At 49.8% G+C, this 20,167-nt stretch overlaps 1 protein-coding gene across 1 annotated transcript in view; it reads right to left on the bottom strand.

The window, feature by feature from the left end:
• Positions 1–20,167, bottom strand: part of AHCTF1 (AT-hook containing transcription factor 1) — a 553,711-nt gene that overhangs the window by 204,991 nt on the left and 328,553 nt on the right. The window contains 2 exon segments of the mRNA XM_030195951.1: positions 2,458–2,589; positions 2,677–2,821. Coding sequence (XP_030051811.1) covers positions 2,458–2,589; positions 2,677–2,821 — 277 coding nt within the window.

Genomic DNA, 20,167 nt, shown 5'->3' with positions numbered 1-20,167 from the left:
GCCTCACGTTCACTTTCAGGCAAAGGATAGAGGCGGGACATAGCCCTAGCCACTTTAAGGCTCGCTTCCGGGACATCCCATTGAGCCGAAATTAAGGTGTGCATGGCAATCATGCACGTGGAAGGTTCTAGGCGGGCGCTTCGTCCCCAGCATAATGGCAGAGCCAACAGGGGCTGAGGGAGAGACGTCCTCCGGAGAGGAAATCTTCAAAATGCCCATGGCCCTGCACTAACAGGTTGGGCAAATCCTCTGAGCTAAAGAGCCGCGCTGCAGAGGGTCATCCGCTCCATCCGAGCGGGGATCCGTCTCCTCCAAGGAATCCGCAAAGGACCGTTGGAGAAACTCAGATACGCTGCCCTCATCTACATCGGAGGAGACAAAGTCCTCCAAGGCCTGGGAATCACCCCGAGGGCGTTTACCTCCGGGGGCCTCAACCTCTTTACCAGACGAGGGAGCAGGGGCAGCGTTTTGCATAAGGAAGGCCTGATGCAGCAGCAAAACAAACTCGGGGGAGAAACCCCCCAGACTGTGCACTTCCGCAGCCTGGGCTACAGCCCTAGACGCACCCTCAACCGGCGCTCGCAAGAGCGGGGGAGAGACATGCTGCGCATCCAAGATGGCGTCCAGCACGACACTCCGCGAAGGAGCCGCGCGGGAAGAACGGCGCTTAACTTTAGCCGCTTTTGTGCCGTCGCCCAAATTAAGGGCGTTCATGGCATTAATGTCTCCTACCTCAAGGGCGGCCCAAGAAGAAGCCGTCCGAGCCGCGTGGCCGGCCAAGATGGCGGAGGCGAGCAGCGGGGGATGGGCGTTTATGGCGGGAAAAACCGCCCCACCGGAGGAAGGACCGGGACACTCATCGGTCACGAAACTGTCACCCAACAAGGGCGAATCAGACTTTAAGACCCCCGCATCCCCTCTAGAAGCGCCCAAGCGATCCGGGGAGCGACTCTTTGCGCCCTCGCCCTCCATAGGCCACGTGGAGATCAATCGGGGAACCCCCTGCCCGCTATAAAAGGTAAAAATTACCTGCTTTCCGCTCCGAGCTGTAACGACCTGGTGTCCCAGTGAGTAGCTGCAATAAACGTTTAAATAAACGTCGAAATAAACGCCTTTAAGGACGTTCAAAATTTTTTTTTGTTTTTTTTAAACGGAGCCAGCGGGAGGGGGGAGAAAAGGAGGGACCTGGCACCACCAGGTTTGCACTTGCTCAAAAAGAGCCCTCAACCCCAGGCACTCAACAAAACCTAAAAATTAGGCTTGGAGGCCTAGCCAGAGCTGCTGCTGTGTGTGACCACCACCTGCTGAGATAGAGAACATACTGAGGAGTTTCCGGCAGCACATGACCACATATAGGGAGGCAAAAGTTTGCTCTCTATCTCCACCTGCTGGTAGATGGACACAACCCACCAGTCTATGGATTGATCAGCATGATGATATGGAAATATACATTTAACCAATTCATAAGTCTCAAGCAGGTAGATGATTTTTTTTGAGGCCTCTAACAAAAATGTAAAAAGTAAAACATGGCCATTACAGATTATAAGAACCTCAAACAATTATAATACACTGGAGACAGTTATTTTGTGGATTTTTATACAGCAACTGCCTATGGCATTTATTTAAGGCTACCTCTCTTATCCTGCCAGTATTGAGAGCTAAAATCATGATGGTAAGAGATCCATTAGTCACTATTCTTGCAACAAAAAGAAAATCATAGTGATGCCTGCTGCAGTTGGCTCACATGCCCAATGCTGATTTTCTTCATATTACAGCCACAAACTAGTGAAAAAAAAAAAGAAAAATAGGTTGGGGAAAGAAGAACAAGAGCTAGGAAGAAGTCATGTTTGTGCAGCGCTGCGTTTGCCTTGTAGCGCTATAGAAATGCTAAATAGTAGTAGAAATAGTAGGAAGGACATGAGCAGGGGCACCTCAGACCCTCTCCTTCCATCTGTTCTCCAGTTCACTCCCTCTCCTCTTGAAGGTGCCAATAGGCACCAAAGTCCTAGATCCAGTCTTGGAGGTAATTATAAAAAACACAAACATTTTGAAAATAGACTACCAAGTGCTAAAACTGGATATAGTCTGAAAAGCTGAATATTGTTTAGCTGGTGACAATAGGATTGACTGTTGTTGAAAGCTCTGAAGCAACATAAATTCCTTCTGCATAAGTCTTCATTAACAATTACCATAAATAACCTGAAGAGCAACTGTCTCTCTACCTGGAATTGAACCATATGTGATGTCATGTGATATAATCAAGAAACAAACAAAATGGGAAAAATGCCAGTGGAAAAGTAGAGATACTTTTACATACTACTCAGAGCAAGAAATAAAATTGAGCGGTTCCTCAAATCTTTATCAAATCAGCTTCCTGTTCCAATCTATTCACATGCATACTTACAAAAGAACTTTTATTATCCTAGCGCATAACACAACTGGAAACTTTCTACTTACCATCACATTAATCTTTAGTGACTGATTTAACTGCAATGCTGGAATATAATTAGCACGCTGTAAATGGTGAATTAATAGGAACTCCTGATTTTGTACATCACTACTGTTCTTTAAGAACTTCTCTAAGCACTCCTGTAAGACGAAAAGAAAAAAAACCTTAAAAACTGTTCATTCCTTGTACAAAGCACAGTTATAATAATTCTTCTTGTAACTGCTTACCTGCTCAACACTGGTGAATGGCAGCCTCAGCAAGTCTTCCATTAATCCAATTTCTTGACAGACTTCATACATATGCCTGAGCAATTCTTCAACATTTAGCCTGTTGGACTGAAGTCTTAGTAAATTCCAAGCCTCCACCATACGCCTGAAATAGGTATTTCACATAAAAATGTATCATTCTATCAACTACAAAAACTCTCTCTCTCAATTATTTTCTCCTATATTGTGTAATAGAGCAAACAAATCGTAGATGCATCTGATATAGAAATACAAAACACTGGATGTATGAACCAACATCTTATGGCACAATTATATCTTGAAAGTCTGACAAATGTGGGTGCAGAACACTTCTAGGATATGTTTAGTAGCCTAATGGTTCGTGCAGTGGCCTGAGAACCAGGGGAACTGGGTTTGATTCCCACTGCAGCTCCTTGTGACTTTGAGCAAGTCACGCAACCTTGCATTGCCACAGGTATAATGAAGATACATACCTGTAGCAGGTATTCTCCGAGGACAGCAGGCTGGACATCATCACGCATGGGTCGTCGTCTGTGACGGCCCAGGAGACCAGGAGTTAAAAGCAAAACTTAAAAAAAGTTCTAGAAGCGGCGTGGGACGCACGGGGACAACGTACCACGCATGCGCGAGTGACTTCCCGACCGCGACGCCTGCGCGCTTCCCTCAATTATATGAAAAGCAAATGAGAAGAACAACAACAATTCCAAAGGGGAGGAAGGTGGGGTTGTGATGATGCCCAGCCTGCTGTCCTCAGAGAATACCTGCTACAGGTATGTATCTTCATTTTCTCTGAGGCCAAGCAGGCTGGACATCATCACGCATGGGGTATCCCTAGCACCCAGGCTTACTCAAAATAATGAACATTGGTCAATTGGGCCTCGCAATGGCGAGGACATAACTGAGATTGACCTGAAAACAAACACAACTGAGAGTGAAGCCTGGAACAGAACAGAAATGGGCCTAGGAGGGTGGAGTTGGATTCTAAACCCCAAACAGATTCTGTAACACCGACTGCCCAAACCAAATGTCGCGTCGGGGATCCTGCTGAAGGCAGTAGTGAAATGTGAATGTGTGGACAGATGACCATGTTGCAGACTTGCAAATTTCTTCAATGGAGGCTGACTTTAAGTGAGCCTCCATGGCTCTGACATTGTGAGCCGTGACATGGCCCTCTAAAGTCAGCCCAGCTTGGGCATAAGTGAAGGAAATGCAATCCGCTAGCCAATTTGAGATGGTGCGTTTTCCGATGGCAACTCCCATCCTGTTCGGATCAAAAGAAACAAACAGCTGGGCGGACTGTCGATAGGGCTTTGTCCGCTCCACGTAAAAGGCCAATGCTCTCTTACAGTCCAAGGTGTGCAACTTGTCCTCACCAAGGTGGGTGTGTGGACGGGGAAAAATGTTGGCAAGACAATTGACTGGTTCAGATGGAACTCCGACACCACCTTCGGCAAGAACTTAGGATGAGTGCGGAGAACTACTCTATTATGATGAAATTTAATATAAGGAGCATGGATTACCAGGGCTTGGAGCTCACTGACTCTACGAGCTGAAGTAACAGCCACCAAGAAAACGACCTTCCAGGTCAAGTACTTCAGATGGCAGGAATGCAGTGGCTCAAAAGGAGGCTTCATCAGCTGGGTGAGAACAATGTTGAAATCCCATGGCACTGGTGGAGGTTTGACAGGGGCTTTGACAAAAGCAAACCTCTCATGAAGTGAACTACTACAGGCTGTCCACAGATAGGCTGACCTTCCACACGTTTGATGATAAGCACTGATTGCACTAAGGTGAACTCTTACTGAGTTAGTCTTAAGACCAGACTCTGATAAGTGTAGAAGGTATTCAAGCAGGGTCTGTGTAGGACAAGAAAAAGGATCTAGGGCCTTGTTGTCACACCAGACAGCAAACCTTCTCCATTTAAAAGAATAAATCCTTTTCGTGGAATCTTTCCTGGAAGCAAGCAAGACTCGGGAGACACCCTCTGAGAGACCTAAAGAGGCAACTTCTAGGTTCTCAACATCCAGGTTGTGAGAGCCAGAGACTGGAGGTTGGGATGTAGAAGCAACCCCTCGTTCTGAGTGTCGGAAAACACTCCAATCTCCACGGTTCTTCGGAGGACAGCTCCAGAAGAGGGAACCAAATCTGACGGGGCCAGAAAGGTGCTATCAGAATCAAGGTTCCGCGGTCTTGCCTGAGTTTCAGTGAAGTCTTCCCTACTAAAGTTATGGGAGGATACGCATACAGAAGGCCTGTCCCCCAATGAAGGAGAAAGGCATCTGATGTTAGTCTGTCATGGGCCTGAAGCCTGGAGCAGGATTGAGGTACCTTGTGACTGATCTGAGAGGCAAAAAGAGCTACCGAGGGGGTGCCCCAGGCTCGGAAGATCTTTTGGACAACATCCATGTTCAATGACCACTCATGAGGTTGCATTATCCTGCTCAACCTGTTGGCCAGACTGTTGTTTTCACCTGCCAGATACGTAGCTTGGAGAAGCATGCCGTGCTGGTGCGCCCAAAGCCACATCCTGACGGCTTCCTGATACAGAAGGCAAGATCCGGTGCCCCCCGCTTGTTGGTGTAATACATCACAACCTGATTGACTGTCTGAATTAGGATAATATGATTGGACAGCCGGTCTCTAAAAGCCTTTAGAGCGTTCCAGATCGCTCGCAATTCCAGGAGATTGATCTGAAGACCTTTTCTGTGGAAGGACCAAGCTCCTTGAGTGTGAATCCCATCTACATGAGCTCCCCACCTCAGGAGGGATGCATCCGTCGTCAGCACTTTTTGTGGCTGAGGAATTTGGAATGGACGTCCCAAGGTCAGATTGGAGCGAATGGTCCACCACTGTAGGGAATTGCAAAAATCGGTGGAAAGATGAATGACATCCTCCAGATCCCCTGTAGCCTGACACCACTGGGAAGCTAGGGTCCATTGAGCTGATCTCATATGTAGACGTGCCATGGGAGTCACATGAACTGTGGAGGCCATGTGGCCGACGAGCCTCAACATTTGCCGAGCTGTGATCTGTTGAGATGTTCGAGCCGAGGACACTAAGGCCAGAAGATTGTCCGCACTTGCCTGGGGAAGATAAGCTCGAGATGTCCATGTGTTCAACACAGCTCCTATGAATTCCAATTTCTGTACTGGAACTAGGTGGGACTTGGGATAATTTATTACAAACCCCAGCAGTTCGAGCAGTTGAATAGTCATCCGCATGGATCGTAGAACTCCTGCCTCCGTGGTGTTCTTTACCAGCCAATCGTCGAGATAAGGAAACACATGCACTCCCAGTCTGCGTAGTGTATAATTATGGTACAGCCAGAGACCCCCCCCCCCCCCCCCCCCCACTGGAATGGTGGCGGGCCCAGTCATAGAGCTCAGGCCATTACAGACCTTGGCTGAGTCAGAAATCTGATGACTGACATAACTGGGAGCTTACTGGAAAAGTATGGCCTAGTTTGTAGCCTGGATTGAGGCCTAAATAAGCTAAATTAGGAAAGTTAGGTCAATAGATATGGAAACAAAATGGAGGATTTCAGCACAAGATGGAAGCCGTATCTGTTACAAAATGTAAGTTAGAAAAACAAGTTGAGAAATGAGTGAGTCATGCCAGGTGCAAAGAAAATAGGGAACTAGCTGTCCAAGAGGGGAGGGAGACTTTCCTGTGAGCAGGATTGTGGTCAGCCATGGTGTGAGAAAGGAAAGGTGTAGCTGGATGCAGGGTCTTGCTTAAGATTTATGGTCAAGCGAGCTAGAGATAAAACCATGTTAGCAAGATAAAAGCTACTCATTAGCATGAGCCAATCAGTGACAACCATGACATTAGCATAGATCCAATCAGGTATATCTATTGTCATATTATCCATATCCTGAGGGCACCTATAAAAATCAGGGTATTTCCTGGTTTAAGTTAGAGAGAAGGGTTGCCACTCTCTCTCTCCAAGGGAAACCAATGTGACCAGCAGAATTGACAAATTACCTAATTGCTTTCCCTTGTAAAACCTTTAATTGGTAAAAGAAATTATAAAAGATTAGGAACTAATTAACACCTGTTTGCAGCTGGATTATTATATTCCTATAATTAATTGATTGTACGTGCCTGTTGTCAATCACTGATTTGACTTGTACCTTGGCAAATAAACTCCTCATTCCAAATGATGATCTGTGGGCTTCACTTAATGATGAAAGGCTGTAAGTATAAATGCTTTTGCTGTATCAGGCTATCTTTCACTGCATTGTATAACTTGTAATCTAAATCCAGTTTGTCATAAGGCTGGTATATTTTCCTTAGACCTAACGTCTCTCTTAGTGGCAATTCCTTTTAGAACTTCACAACTCCTTGATTACCCCAGTTCTAGTGCTATTTAGAGATGGAGTCAGATTTAAGGTCACTCCAGCCTTCTTGGGGGGCTCTGGACCCCTATATTAAAACAGTAGCGATGCTGCGACAACTGCCAAGCACTTTGTAAAGACCCTGGGCGCAGATGCGAGACCAAAGGGCAGCACGCAGTACTGAAAATGCTGAGTTCCCAGACGAAATCGAAGGTACTTCCTGTGAGCTGGAAGCACCGAGATGTGAGTATAGGCATCATTTAAGTCCAGAGAGCATAGCCAATCGTTTTCCTGAATCATGGGAAGAAGGGTGCCCAGAGAAAGCATCCTGAACTTCTCTCGGACTAGAAATTTGTACAGGGCCCTTAGGTCTAGGATGGGACACATCCCCCCTGTTTTCTTTTGCACAAGGAAGTACCTGGAATAGAATACCAGCCCTTCTTCCCCTGATGGAACGGGTTCAACCGCATTGGCCTTTAGAAGGGCGGAAAGTTCCTCTGCAAGTACCTGCTTGTGCTGGGAACTGAAGGATTGAGCTCCCGGTGGGCAATTTGTAGGTTTTGATTCCAGATTGAGAGCGTATCCTAACCAGACCATTTGAAGAACCCACCTGTCGGAGGTTATAAGAGGCCACCTTTGGTGAAAAAATATCACACCACCCCCAACAGGCAGATCGTCCGGCAAGGATACTCTTAGCTCGGCTATGCTGCTCCGGAGCCAGTCAAAAACCCGTCCCTTGTTTTAGCTGGGGAGCCAGAGGGGCCTTCGGCGCATGCCGCTGACGAGAGCGGGACTGCTGGGAGCGAGCTTGAACAGGCTGTCGAGAGGTAGGAGTGTACCTACACCTATTATAGGAATAGGGAGCACTCCTCCTCCCTCCAAAAATCCTCCTAGAGGAGGAAGTAGTTGCAGAAGGCGTCCGGCGGGAGAGAGAATCCATAGCACCATGGTGCTTCTTGAGGGTATCGACCATATCCTCAACCTTCTCTCCAAAAAGGTTATCCCCCCGGCAAGGAACATCTGCCATTCGCTGCTGGGTCTTTGGATCCAGGTCTGAAACACGCAGCCATGAGAGTCTGCGCATGACGATATCCTGAGCAGCTACTCAGGTTGCGGCATCAAAAGTGTCGTAAGCCCCCCTGGCCAGGAATTTGCGATCTGCTGCCTGACCACCTGGTGAAAATGCTCCGCACGCTCCGGAGGGAGAGCTTCAACTAAACTGGACAGTTGCTTTACCGAGTTCCGTAAGTGAATGCTGGTGTACAGCTGGTATGTTTGGATCTTGGCGGCGAGCATTCCAGCCTGATATGTACGCCTCCCAAAAGAATCCAAGGTCCTAGACTCTCTGCCTGGGGGCTTGGAGGCATAGTCTCTAGTACTCTTGGCTCTTCCGAGAGCAGAGTCCACCACCATAGAATCATGAGGAAGTTGGGCCTTCACCATCACAGGCTCACCATGGACTCTGTACTGGGATTCGGACTTCTTGTTGACCACTGAATTAGAGAGAGGGCAAGACCAATTCCGCAACATCACTTCCCTGAGTGTATTGTGCAGGGGGGCCATTGCAACCTCTGCAGGCGGAGAAGGATAATCCAGAACCTCAAACATCTCAGCCCTGGGCTCATCCATAGCCTCCATGGGAAATGTAATGTCCTTAGACATTTCCCGCACAAAAGATGAAAAAGTAAGACTCTCAGGTGGAGATTGTCTAACTTGAATAGGCGGAGTAGGATCAGAAGGAAGCCCCTGGGAGTCTTCTTCCGAAAAATACCTGGGGTCTTCCTCCTCTCCCCATGAGTGCTCCTCTTCGGTATCGGACAAAAGCTCTCGAAGAGCAGCCCGAACCCGAGCCTGTCTCGACTTCAAGGATCGACATCCTCGTGGGGGATGTCGAGAAGTCGACTCCTGCCTGGACTCCGGCGAAGCTTCCTCCACCGACGTCAAGGGAGAGTCAACCCGGGTGGTAACCAGCTCTGGCACCGCAAGCGGTACCAAGGACGGGGACCTCCTCACAGGAGATGGGCCAGACGCCGTCTCAGCAGTAGGTATGGGAGGCGCAAGCACCTCCGGTACCGAAGTGGGCCGACGGAGCAGTCCTGACAGAAGCCCTGGAAGAATGGCCCGGAGACGCTCATCGAGAGCTGCCATCGGAAAAGGCTGCGGGCCCGGTGCAGGAGTCGGTACCAGAATCTGAAGGGGCTCGAGAGCCGGTAGCAGGCTGCCGGATGACCAATGCATCGGCACCTCCTGAATGGAGAGTGAGCGGTCCTCCCGGCGCCGACACTTCTCGGGTGCCGACTCCCTCGGCTCCCCGGAGCTCTCAGTACCGTGAAGAGATCGATGACGGTGCCTTCTTTGCCTTTGCTCGACGCCTGTCATCGACTCTCCTTGGTACCGAAGAGGAGTACGTGGAATCCTCACGCCTCCTCGGGGCCGGGTCCGACTCAGGTCGGTCCCGGGGGGCCTTCATAGCAGTAGGCCTTGAGACAGGTGGAGACCCGCTCGATGCCTCGCTGCTCCCAGCTCGAAGTGGTCTTTCGGCAGCCATTACCTGTACTCTCGGTGCTGCTTCCCTTGACGTCGACGCAGATGCTGCCGACCTCGGTACCGATGTCGATGCAGATGTCGAAGGACCGGAACAATCCGAAAAAAGCCTCTCGTGCAACCTGGGTCCTCTTCTTCTTCATTAACTTACAAGCAGCTGGAAGATGATCGGGCCCAAGGCACTGGAGACACCACGCGCGAGGGTCGGTAGACGAGATGGTCCGGTTGCAGAGAGTACAGCGTTCGAAGCCGCTGGAAGTCTTCGATGACATGGGCAGGAAAATAGCGTCCGCTAAATTAAACGACTCGATTGTGCCAAGAAAAAGGGCACGAAAAAAGGAACACGGCCGAGCGACCTGAAGGCGGCCACGATGAAAAGAAAGGAAAAAAAAATGTTTTGTTTTTTTTTTAATACGGAAGAAAAATCAAAGAAAAAAGGGCGCGATAAACGCGAAAAAATTCTCCTGGTCCGAATATGCAAAGGAGCAGCGAAAAAACACTACCCCCTCGCGAAGTGGAAAAAAGAGAACTGAGGGAGGGAAGCGTGCGGGCAGGAAGTTACTTGCGCATGCGCGGTGCGTTGTCCCCGCGTGTCCCACGTTGCTTCTAGAACTTTTTAAAAGTTTTGCTTTTAACTCCTGGTTTCCTGGGCCATCGCGGATGATGACCCATGCGTGATGATGTCCAGCCTGCTTGTCCTCGGAGAAAAAAATAAGTACCTGTATATAATATGTAAACTGCTTTGATTGTAACATTGTTTGCCCTCTACACATATCATGATCTGCCTTAAGTTAAAGTAGAAATAACCAAGGGCAAAACTTATTAAAGTATGCTAAACATACTAACCTACATATTTCCTGGTTCATTTGCCTCCCTTTATTATATCTAACCAATAAGAATGTATTCACCCAATGTCCTACTTATAAAACTGTAACTGTTGTACCACTAATGTTGTAAACTGCACTAAACTCTAAACAGGGGATATTAGCGGTATGTAAGATCTAAACTGAATTGAATTATATAGGTCTGTTTCCTACTATATTTAAATATTTATATATTATTTTTTTTTGAGTACATGCTTTTAATTTTAATAGTGAAGAATCTAAGGGGTGTAGTTATTCATGCAGGCTACCACTAAGACATGTTATACCACTAACTCATGCTATTTTAACACATGTCATATTTTAAACAATGAGACCTAGCTAACAGTAAAATAACATTTTTACAGCAATCTATGTTGATAACTTCCCCCATAACTGAAGAATGAATATTGCAGAGTTGATTTTCTTTTAAACGGTTTACCCTTTTTATAACGACCATCAATTGATCCAGACTGCAGAAAAGACAGGACTTCCTTCAGAGATACTACATGTCACAAGAGTAAGAAGGTTGTATCTACATTGAGAACTATTTTTTGAGAAAAGATGAATAAACCATCTTCTTGCCTACATTTTTTTGAACACCACCAGGTTTATACCCTCAGTTTGAATCCATTAAATATTATAATATTTTCTCGTGTGGCCAACTCCCAAAACAATCACCAAGACAGTGGCTACAAAGAGATTTTAAAACAATCTTAATAGAATGAGAAGTATTAGCTTTAACAGAATCTAGTTCAAGAGATCTGAGAGAAAGGGCAATCCAGTTTAGTGAATGATACATACCTGTAGCAGGTGTTCTCCGAGGACAGCAGGCTGATTGTTCTCACGACTGGGTGACGTCCGCGGCAGCCCCCACCAACCGGAAAAAGCTTCGCGGGACGGTCGGCACGCAGGGCGCGGCCGTCTTCCCGCCCGTGCGCGACCGCTCCCGCCAGTTGAATGACTAGCAAAAGAAGGATGAAACACACAACTCCAAAGGGGAGGAGGGAGGGTAGGTGAGAACAATCAGCCTGCTGTCCTCGGAGAACACCTGCTACAGGTATGTATCATTCACTTTCTCCGAGGACAAGCAGGCTGCTTGTTCTCACGACTGGGGTATCCCTAGCTCTCAGGCTCACTCAAAACAAGAACCCAGGTCAATTGAACCTCGCAACGGCGAGGGTACAACAGAAAATTGACCTACGAAGAACAACTAACTGAGAGTGCAGCCTGACCAGAATAAATTCGGGTCCTGGAGGGTGGAGTTGGATTTACACCCCAAACAGATTCTGCAGCACCGACTGCCCGAACCGACTGTCGCGTCGGGTATCCTGCTGGAGGCAGTAATGTGATATGAATGTGTGGACAGATGACCACGTCGCAGCCTTGCAAATCTCTTCAATAGTGGCTGACTTCAAGTGGGCCACCGACACTGCCATGGCTCTAACACTATGAGCCGTGACATGACCCTCAAGAGCCAGCCCAGTCTGGGCGTAAGTGAAGGAAATGCAATCTGCTAGCCAATTGGAGATGGTGCGTTTCCCGACAGCGACCCCTAGCCTGTTAGGGTCGAAAGAAATAAACAATTGGGCGGACTGTCTGTGGGGCTGTGTCCGCTCCAAGTAGAAGGCCAATGCTCTCTTGCAGTCCAATGTGTGCAACTGACGTTCAGCAGGGCGGGTATGCGGCCTGGGGAAAAATGTTGGCAAGACAATTAACTGGTTAAGATGGAACTCCGACACCACCTTCGGCAGGAACTTTGGGTGGGTGCGGAGCACTACTCTGTTATGATGAAATTTGGTATATGGAGCGTGAGCTACTAGGGCTTGAAGCTCACTGACCCTACGAGCTGAAGTAACTGCCACCAAGAAAATGACCTTCCAGGTCAAGTACTTCAGATGGCAGGTATTCAGTGGCTCAAAAGGAGGTTTCATCAGCTGGGTGAGGATGACGTTGAGATCCCATGACACTGTGGGAGGCTTGATAGGGGGCTTTGACAAGAGCAAGCCTCTCATGAATCGAACTACTAAAGGCTCTCCAGAGATGGCTTTACCTTCCACACGATAATGGTAAGCACTAATCACACTAAGGTGATTCCTTACTGAGTTGGTCTTGAGACCAGACTCTGATAAGTGCAGAAGGTATTCAAGCAGGTTCTGTGCAGGACAAGAACGAGGTTCTAAGGCCTGGCTCTCACACCAAACGACAAACCTCCTCCACTTGAAAAAGTAACTCTTTTTAGTGGAATCCTTCCTAGAGGCAAGCAAGACACGGGAGACACCCTCAGACAGACCCAACGCAGCGAAGTCTACGCCCTCAACATCCAGGCCGTGAGAGCCAGGGATTGAAGGTTGGGGTGCAGCAACGCTCCGTCGTTCTGCGAGATGAGAGTCGGAAAACACTCCAATCTCCACGGTTCTTCGGAGGACAACTCCAGAAGAAGAGGAAACCAGATATGACGAGGCCAAAAGGGCGCGATCAGAATCATGGTGCCACGGTCTTGCTTGAGCTTCAGTAAGGTCTTCCCCACCAAAGGTATGGGAGGATAAGCATACAGGAGGCCGGTCCCCCAATGAAGGAGAAAGGCATCTGACGCTAGCCTGCCGTGTGTCTGAAGTCTGGAACAGAACAGAGGCAGCTTGTGGTTGGTCCGAGAGGCGAAAAGGTCCACCGAGGGGGTGCCCCACTCTCGGAAGATCTTGCGTACCACTCTGGAATGGAGCGACCACTCGTGCGGTTGCATGACTCTGCTCAGTCTGTCGGCCAGACTGTTGTTTACGCCTGCCAGGTACGTGGCTTGGAGGAGCATGCCGAACCGACACGCCCAACGCCACATCCCGACGGCCTCCTGACACAGGGGGCGAGATCCGGTGCCCCCCTGCTTGTTGACGTAATACATTGCAACCTGATTGTCTGTCCGAATTTGGATAATTTGGTAGGACAGCCGATCTCTGAAAGCCTTCAGTGCGTTCCAGATCGCTCGGAGCTCCAGGAGGTTGATCTGAAGATCCTTTTCCTGGAGGGACCACAGACCCTGGGTGTGAAGCCCATCGACATGAGCTCCCCACCCCAGGCGAGACGCATCCGTCGTCAGCACTTTCGTGGGCTGCGGAATTTGGAATGGATGTCCCAGGGTCAAATTGGTCCGAATGGTCCACCAGAGCAGTGAAGTGCGGCAACTGGTGGAGAGGCGGATGACATCTTCTAGATTCCCGGTGGCTTGGAACCACTGGGAAGCTAGGGTCCACTGAGCAGATCTCATGTGAAGACGAGCCATGGGAGTCACATGAACTGTGGAGGCCATATGACCCAGAAGTCTCAACATCTGCCGAGCTGTGACCTGCTGAGACGCTCTGGTCTGCGAGGCCAGGGCCAGGAGATTGGTGGCCCTCGCTTCGGGAAGGTAGGCCTGAGCCGTCTGGGCATTCAGCAGAGCTCCTATGAATTCCAGAGACTGTGTTGGCTGGAGATGGGACTTTGGGTAATTTATCACAAACCCCAGCAGCTCCAGAAGTCGAGTAGTGCACTGCATAGACCGGAGGGCTCCCGCCTCCGAGGTGTTCTTGACCAGCCAATCGTCGAGATATGGGAACACGTGCACTCCCAGCTTGCGTAGGTAGGCCGCTACCACCACGAGGCACTTTGTAAACACTCGTGGGGCAGAGGCGAGCCCAAAGGGCAGCACACAATACTGAAAGTGCCGTGCGCCCAGGCGGAATCTGAGATACTGTCTGTGAGCTGGCAGTATCGGGATGTGAGTGTATGCGTCCTTTAAATCCAGGGAACATAGCCAATCGTTTTTCTGGATCATTGGCAGAAGGGTGCCCAAGGAAAGCATCCTGAACTTTTCTTTGACCAGGAATTTGTTCAGGCCTCTCAGGTCTAGGATGGGACGCATCCCCCCTGTTTTCTTTTCCACAAGGAAGTACCTGGAATAGAATCCCTGCCCTTCCTGCCCGGGTGGTACGGGCTCGACCGCATTGGCGCTGAGAAGGGCGGAGAGTTCCTCTGCAAGTACCTGCTTGTGATGGGAGCTGAAAGATTGAGCTCCTGGAGGACAATTTGGAGGCAGGGAGGCCAAATTCAGGGCGTATCCGCACCGCACTATTTGGAGAACCCACTGGTCGGAGGTTATGAGAGGCCACCTTTGGTGAAAAAATTTTAACCTCCCCCCGACCGGCAGATCGTCCGGTACGGACACTTTGAGGGCGGCTATGTTCCCGTGGATCCAGTCAAAAGCCCGTCCCCGGCTTTTGCTGTGGAGGCGCAGGGGGCTGCTTAGGCGCACGCTGTTGACGAGAACGAGCGCGCTGGGTCTGTCCCTGTGCCTGACGAGGCCTTCGGGCCGGCTGGTTGTACCTACGCTTTGCAAAAGAATAGGGTGCAGCCTGCCGGGCCCGGGAAAAACGTCCACCTGCTGAGGTGGATGCTGAAGGCGCCCGGTGGGAGAGCTTGTCGAGGGCGGTTTCCCGCTGATGCAGTTGGTCCACCAGCTGCTCGACCTTCTCACCAAAATGTTATCCCCCCGGCAAGGGACGTCGGCCAGCCTCTGCTGGGTGCGGTTGTCCAGGTCCGAGGCACGCAGCCATGAGAGCCTGCACATCACGATACCTTGGGCCGCAGCACGAGACGCCACGTCACAGGTCATAGATACCCCTGGACAGGAACTTTCTGCATGCCTTCAGCTGCCTGACCACCTCCTGATAAGGCCTGGACTGCTCCGGCGGGAGCTTATCGACCAGGTCCGCCAGCTGCTTCACATTGTTCCGCATGTGGATGCTCATATAGAGCAGGTATGACTGGATGCGGGTCACGAGCATGGAGGATTGGTAGGCCTTCCTCCCAAACGAGTCCAGAGTGCGAGACTCCCGCCCCGGGGGCGCCGAGGCGGTATCCCTCGAACTCCGTGCCCTCTTGAGAGCAGAATCCACGACCGCCGAGTCATGGGGCAATTGTGGCCGCATTAACTCTGGGTCAGAGTGGATCCTGTACTGGGACTCTGCTTTCTTGGGAATGGTGGGATTAGTTAACGGTCGCATCCAGTTCCGAAGCAGTGTCTCCTTGAGGACATTGTGCAGCGGTACCGTGGAGGACTCTCTAGGTGGTGATGGATAGTCGAGGACCTCGAGCATCTCGGCCCTCGGCTCTTCCACAGAGATCACGGGGAAGGGAATGCTGATAGACATATCCCGCACAAAGGAGGCAAAGGAGAGACTCTCAGGAGGCGAGAGCTTCCTCTCCGGTGAAGGCGTGGGGTCCGAGGGAAGGCCCGTAGACTCCTCTGAGGAGAAATATCTAGGGTCCTCCTCTTCCCCCCACGAGGCCTCATCCTCGGTATCGGACATAAGCTCATGTAGCTGAGTCCTGAACCGGGCCCGGCTCGATGTCGAAGCACCGAGGCCTCGGTGTCGTCGAGCGGTGGACTCCCGCGCCGGCGGGGACGAAGCTCCCTCCATCGACGTCGACGGGGACTCCACCTGCGTCGCAAGCGGCGGCGGTGTCGACGGCCCCGGCGCCGGGCTAGAGCTCGCCGGCGCCACAGTCATCGGCGCCGAGGGCGCAAGCACCCCCGGCGCCGGCACAGCCTGGCGCATCAGCCCTTCCAGGATCCCTGGAAGGATGGCTCTGAGGCACTCGTCCAGGCCCGCTGCCGGGAAAGGCGGTGGGGCCGGTAGGGGTGTCGGCGCCAGAAGCTGATGGGGGCCAGGAGACGGCACCGACGTGCCGGAACCCTGACGCATCGGTACCTCCACAACCGACGGGGACCTCTCCTCTCGACGTGGACGCTTCGGCGTCTCCTCCTCTCCGATGTCCGGATGCACCGAGGGCGACCGGTGACGGCGCTTCTTATCCTTCTTGCGATGCACGTCACCGGCGCCGGGAGGTATGGAGGAGGAGGACGACGATCCCCCTCGGTCTCGAGGAGCCGGGTCAGACAGGGTTCGGTCCCGTGGACCACGGGCTGAGGGAGTGACCGGGGCCGACTGCCCGCGCGGCCTCTTACCTCTACCCTCACCGGAGGACCGGCGGGCCAACGGGACCTGTTCTCCTGGGGTCGATGCCATCGGTGCCGATGTCTCGGGCATCGATACCGGTACCGAAGGACCGGGCGTCGATACCGATGCCGTCGAGGTCGACGTCGAGGGGCCAGCGCAAGTTCCAAAAAGACGGTCCCGTAGAACTTGCCTCGCAACCTGAGTCCGTTTCCGGAGACCGAGACACAGGAGACACGACTTGAGATTGTGCTCCGGCCCGAGGCACTGGAGGCACCAAGCGTGGGTGTCGGTCTGCGAGATCGGCCGGCCGCACCGACCACACTTTTTAAATCCACTCGGGACCTTCGAGGACATCGACGGAAAAATCGCGTCGGCGAAGTCAAAGTAGTCGATGGTGGCGGAAATCACACCTCGAAAAAGGGGAAAACGACCGTGCGGCCACTAGGCCGCAACGCGGCGTCCCCGCTAGAAGCGAGGGAAAAGGGGAGCGCGTGCTTCACACGCTCAGGTTTTTTTTTTTTTTTTAAAAGAAAACCGGGCGGTGTCCAAAACAAATAGAAACGAAAAAAATAAACGATTCGCGTAAACGCGATCGACTTTCCGGCGGCTGAGAATAGAGAGAGCGGCAAAGCACGACTCTCTCCAGACGCGGAAAAAAAGGAACTGGCGGGAGCGGTCGCGCACGGGCGGGAAGACGGCCGCGCATGCGCGGTGGGCGTGCCCTGCGTGCCGACCGTCCCGCGAAGCTTTTTCCGGTTGGTGGGGGCTGCCGCGGACGTCACCCAGTCGTGAGAACAAGCAGCCTGCTTGTCCTCGGAGAACTTGTCAAATACAATAAATTTCAACACAAATATTTCCTTACAACAGATCATACTCCACATATCCTGGCCTATGAATGATGTTTATTCCTGTCTTGGAATGGGTTATAACCAATAGCCCAATCATGTTTATCTGTCTATATGGTTGGCATAGTGGAGACTTGACAACCAGTGTTTAAGCATGGGTGGCTGGCGCCACCACAGAGTGGCGGGCACGGCTCTGGCCACCTAGTTAGGCAGACTGGATGGACCGTGCATGTTCTTATTTATTCTCATTTACTGTGTTACTGTGTGTATACACAAAATTAACCCATTTGGGGAAATTGCCCCAAGACAATGAATCATCCATACCAAGTCCCTAACTAGTCTCACTTCAGTGGTCACCAATACCCTATGTCTGTCCTTCTAACCCCACTGCCATCATCTGCTTGAGCCTGCTCCCCTAAATCCCTCACTGCCAACTGCTACCACCAATTAAGAGGGAGGTCTGAAAGTTACGTGCAATTGTCACAAAACGCCTAGCCACATGCCTGGGGCTACCCCACAGCCACTTAGAGGGTCTATCCTCAGCACAGCTCAGGTCCGCCTGCACCTGCCGCTTGTGCTCTACACTAGCACCCTCCCCCCACCGACTGGGTCACTACTGCCTCTGGGCGAGTCTCCTGCTCTCAAATTATCCCCAGTGATTTCTAGGTTACTGGGGCCACACTCACAGTGGTCCCACAGTTCCCAGAAAGAACTCATAGAACCAACACTCAAAACCACCAGGATTTTTTTTATCAGTCCAGACAGGCAGAGGCAACAAACTAAAATTGTTTATTGTCTTAAAAATATGGAACAGTTAAACAGAAAAAGTGCAATATGCAGAACAATAACAGGTAACTGAAATATGGATCAATTTTAACACTAACTAAACATTTGTTTATTTTCTAAAAAGTACCTGGGAAGAACAAAACATATGATTGTTCACTGAGCCTCAGTAAAGCGATCCTGCTCTTTTTTTCTTACTGGCTAAGACTGGCGCGAAAGCCAGTACAATCAGAGCCCAGTCAACAAGTTTTAAAAATATACTGCAGACTGCCTTCCCAAAAGGCTTAAACAAAGAGAACAGCCTTGGTTCTGCAGCAGCTTTGAAAAAAACCTGCACCACCTGCTAGCCAAACTACAGAAATACACTTCAAGGAATAAAGGAATAATTAATACAAGTTACAGGCTTAAAAACACACAGTTTTGTCACAGTAATGATCTTTGGTGAGAGTGAGAGGAGGCTAAGTAGACATGACATCTGGAAGGGAGAGGTGAAGAGGAGGATAAATGAGCAGGGTGGGGAACAGGAAGGGCTCAACTCAAGAGGAGGTGGATGAACCTGAGTGGGTGAAAGAGAAGAATGACTGGGGGAAGGGGAGAGGGAGGACTGAATGAGTAATGATGTGAGGGAGATAATCCTAGGGCAGGGGAATAAACTTACGAAGGTGATTAGGAAGGTGAACCTAGAGGTGAAGATGAGAAAGGAAAATGAGCCTGGAAAGGGTGAGCCAGTGGGGATTTGGGGGGATGAAGTGTGAAAGACATGGTGAGCGAATGAAAGTGAGAGAGCGGAAATAAGCTGAAGAAAAACGGACGGTGGCATTAGAGGAGGAGAAGGTGGTGACATCACACCCACTTTCAATGGTTAGGGTGGTGGACTCTGGTCCTGGGGAACTGAGTTCAATTCCCACTTCAGGCACAGGCAGCTCCTTGTGACTCTGGGCAAGTCACTTAACCCTCCATTGCCCCATGTAAGCCGCATTGAGCCTGCCATGAGTGGGAAAGCACAGGGTACAAATGTAACAAAAATAAAATAAAAAAACACCCCCACCACATCCACTCAAGTCATAATAATCCCCTTACCCTCCCCCAGAACAAACGCATGCAAAATGCACACATCTGAATACACACCAATTATTTGAGGCACTCCTCCATTCCAGTACCCACATCCTCCTCCACCTCTAACTTGTAAGCTTATGTGTATCAGGCATGGGAAGTGCAACTGATAATTATTTTAAAAACATAGATGTACAGAGTTATGTTACTGAAACTTTATGGAAACCAATCCATGCACTATTCATTACACTGTTTGAGTAATACTTTGATTTCATCACTATCTGTGGTCATACAAATGTCCCCTTCTTTAAAATGGGGTCACGCAAGAGAAAATTACAGGAAGCACTGGAAGAGCCTCGATTGAGATCTGGAAGTTATACAACCATTAACTGATGAAATCTGAGGTTTGACTGCAACTAGAGTTCTGTCATGCTCATTGCTTTTAACTGCATGCTGCTCTTCATCCAATCATACGAACAGTTTAGCGTTTAAAAATAATTTTTAAAAAAACAAAGGAATAAGGATAACAAAATCAAAACAGATCACTAAATAACAAAATCAAAACAGAACTTAATACACAATAGGGAAAAAAAATCATAGGTAGAGATTTACAACATATCCAAGGAAAGAGGGTGAAGGTAAAAACATTAGGGGGAGAAGAGAAGGAAACTGTGCTCACCATCTGAAAGACCAAAGCTGATAAGGCAAGAGTAAATGAGGTGGCAGTTATCTAGGAAGTAGAAAAAGCTTTTGAAAAATAATAGGATTTAAGAGACAAACCTATCAAATGAATAATCTCTTCTAATCTTCAATGGGAGTTTCATGGGGTAGGTACAGACATGTCAAATGAATACACACTGGTAGTCTCAAAACAAATCTGCCTATGGGTAGGTATAGTAAGTGTAGAATCATGAGCACAGGTCAGCATCCCAGCACAGGTCAAAAAGGGCAGAGGCTAACAAGCCGGTGCGACTCTGCAATCTCTCAGAGATCGAGAAGCCTGTAATTTATTAAAGAACATGATCCTGTGTAAACTCAGGAATTTATGATCTATT

Source organism: Microcaecilia unicolor, chromosome 3 (genome assembly GCF_901765095.1).
Source record: "Microcaecilia unicolor chromosome 3, aMicUni1.1, whole genome shotgun sequence".
Taxonomy (NCBI): domain Eukaryota; kingdom Metazoa; phylum Chordata; class Amphibia; order Gymnophiona; family Siphonopidae; genus Microcaecilia; species Microcaecilia unicolor.
Note: the sequence above shows the minus strand (reverse complement) of the source record. Positions and strands in the feature narration are given on the sequence as shown.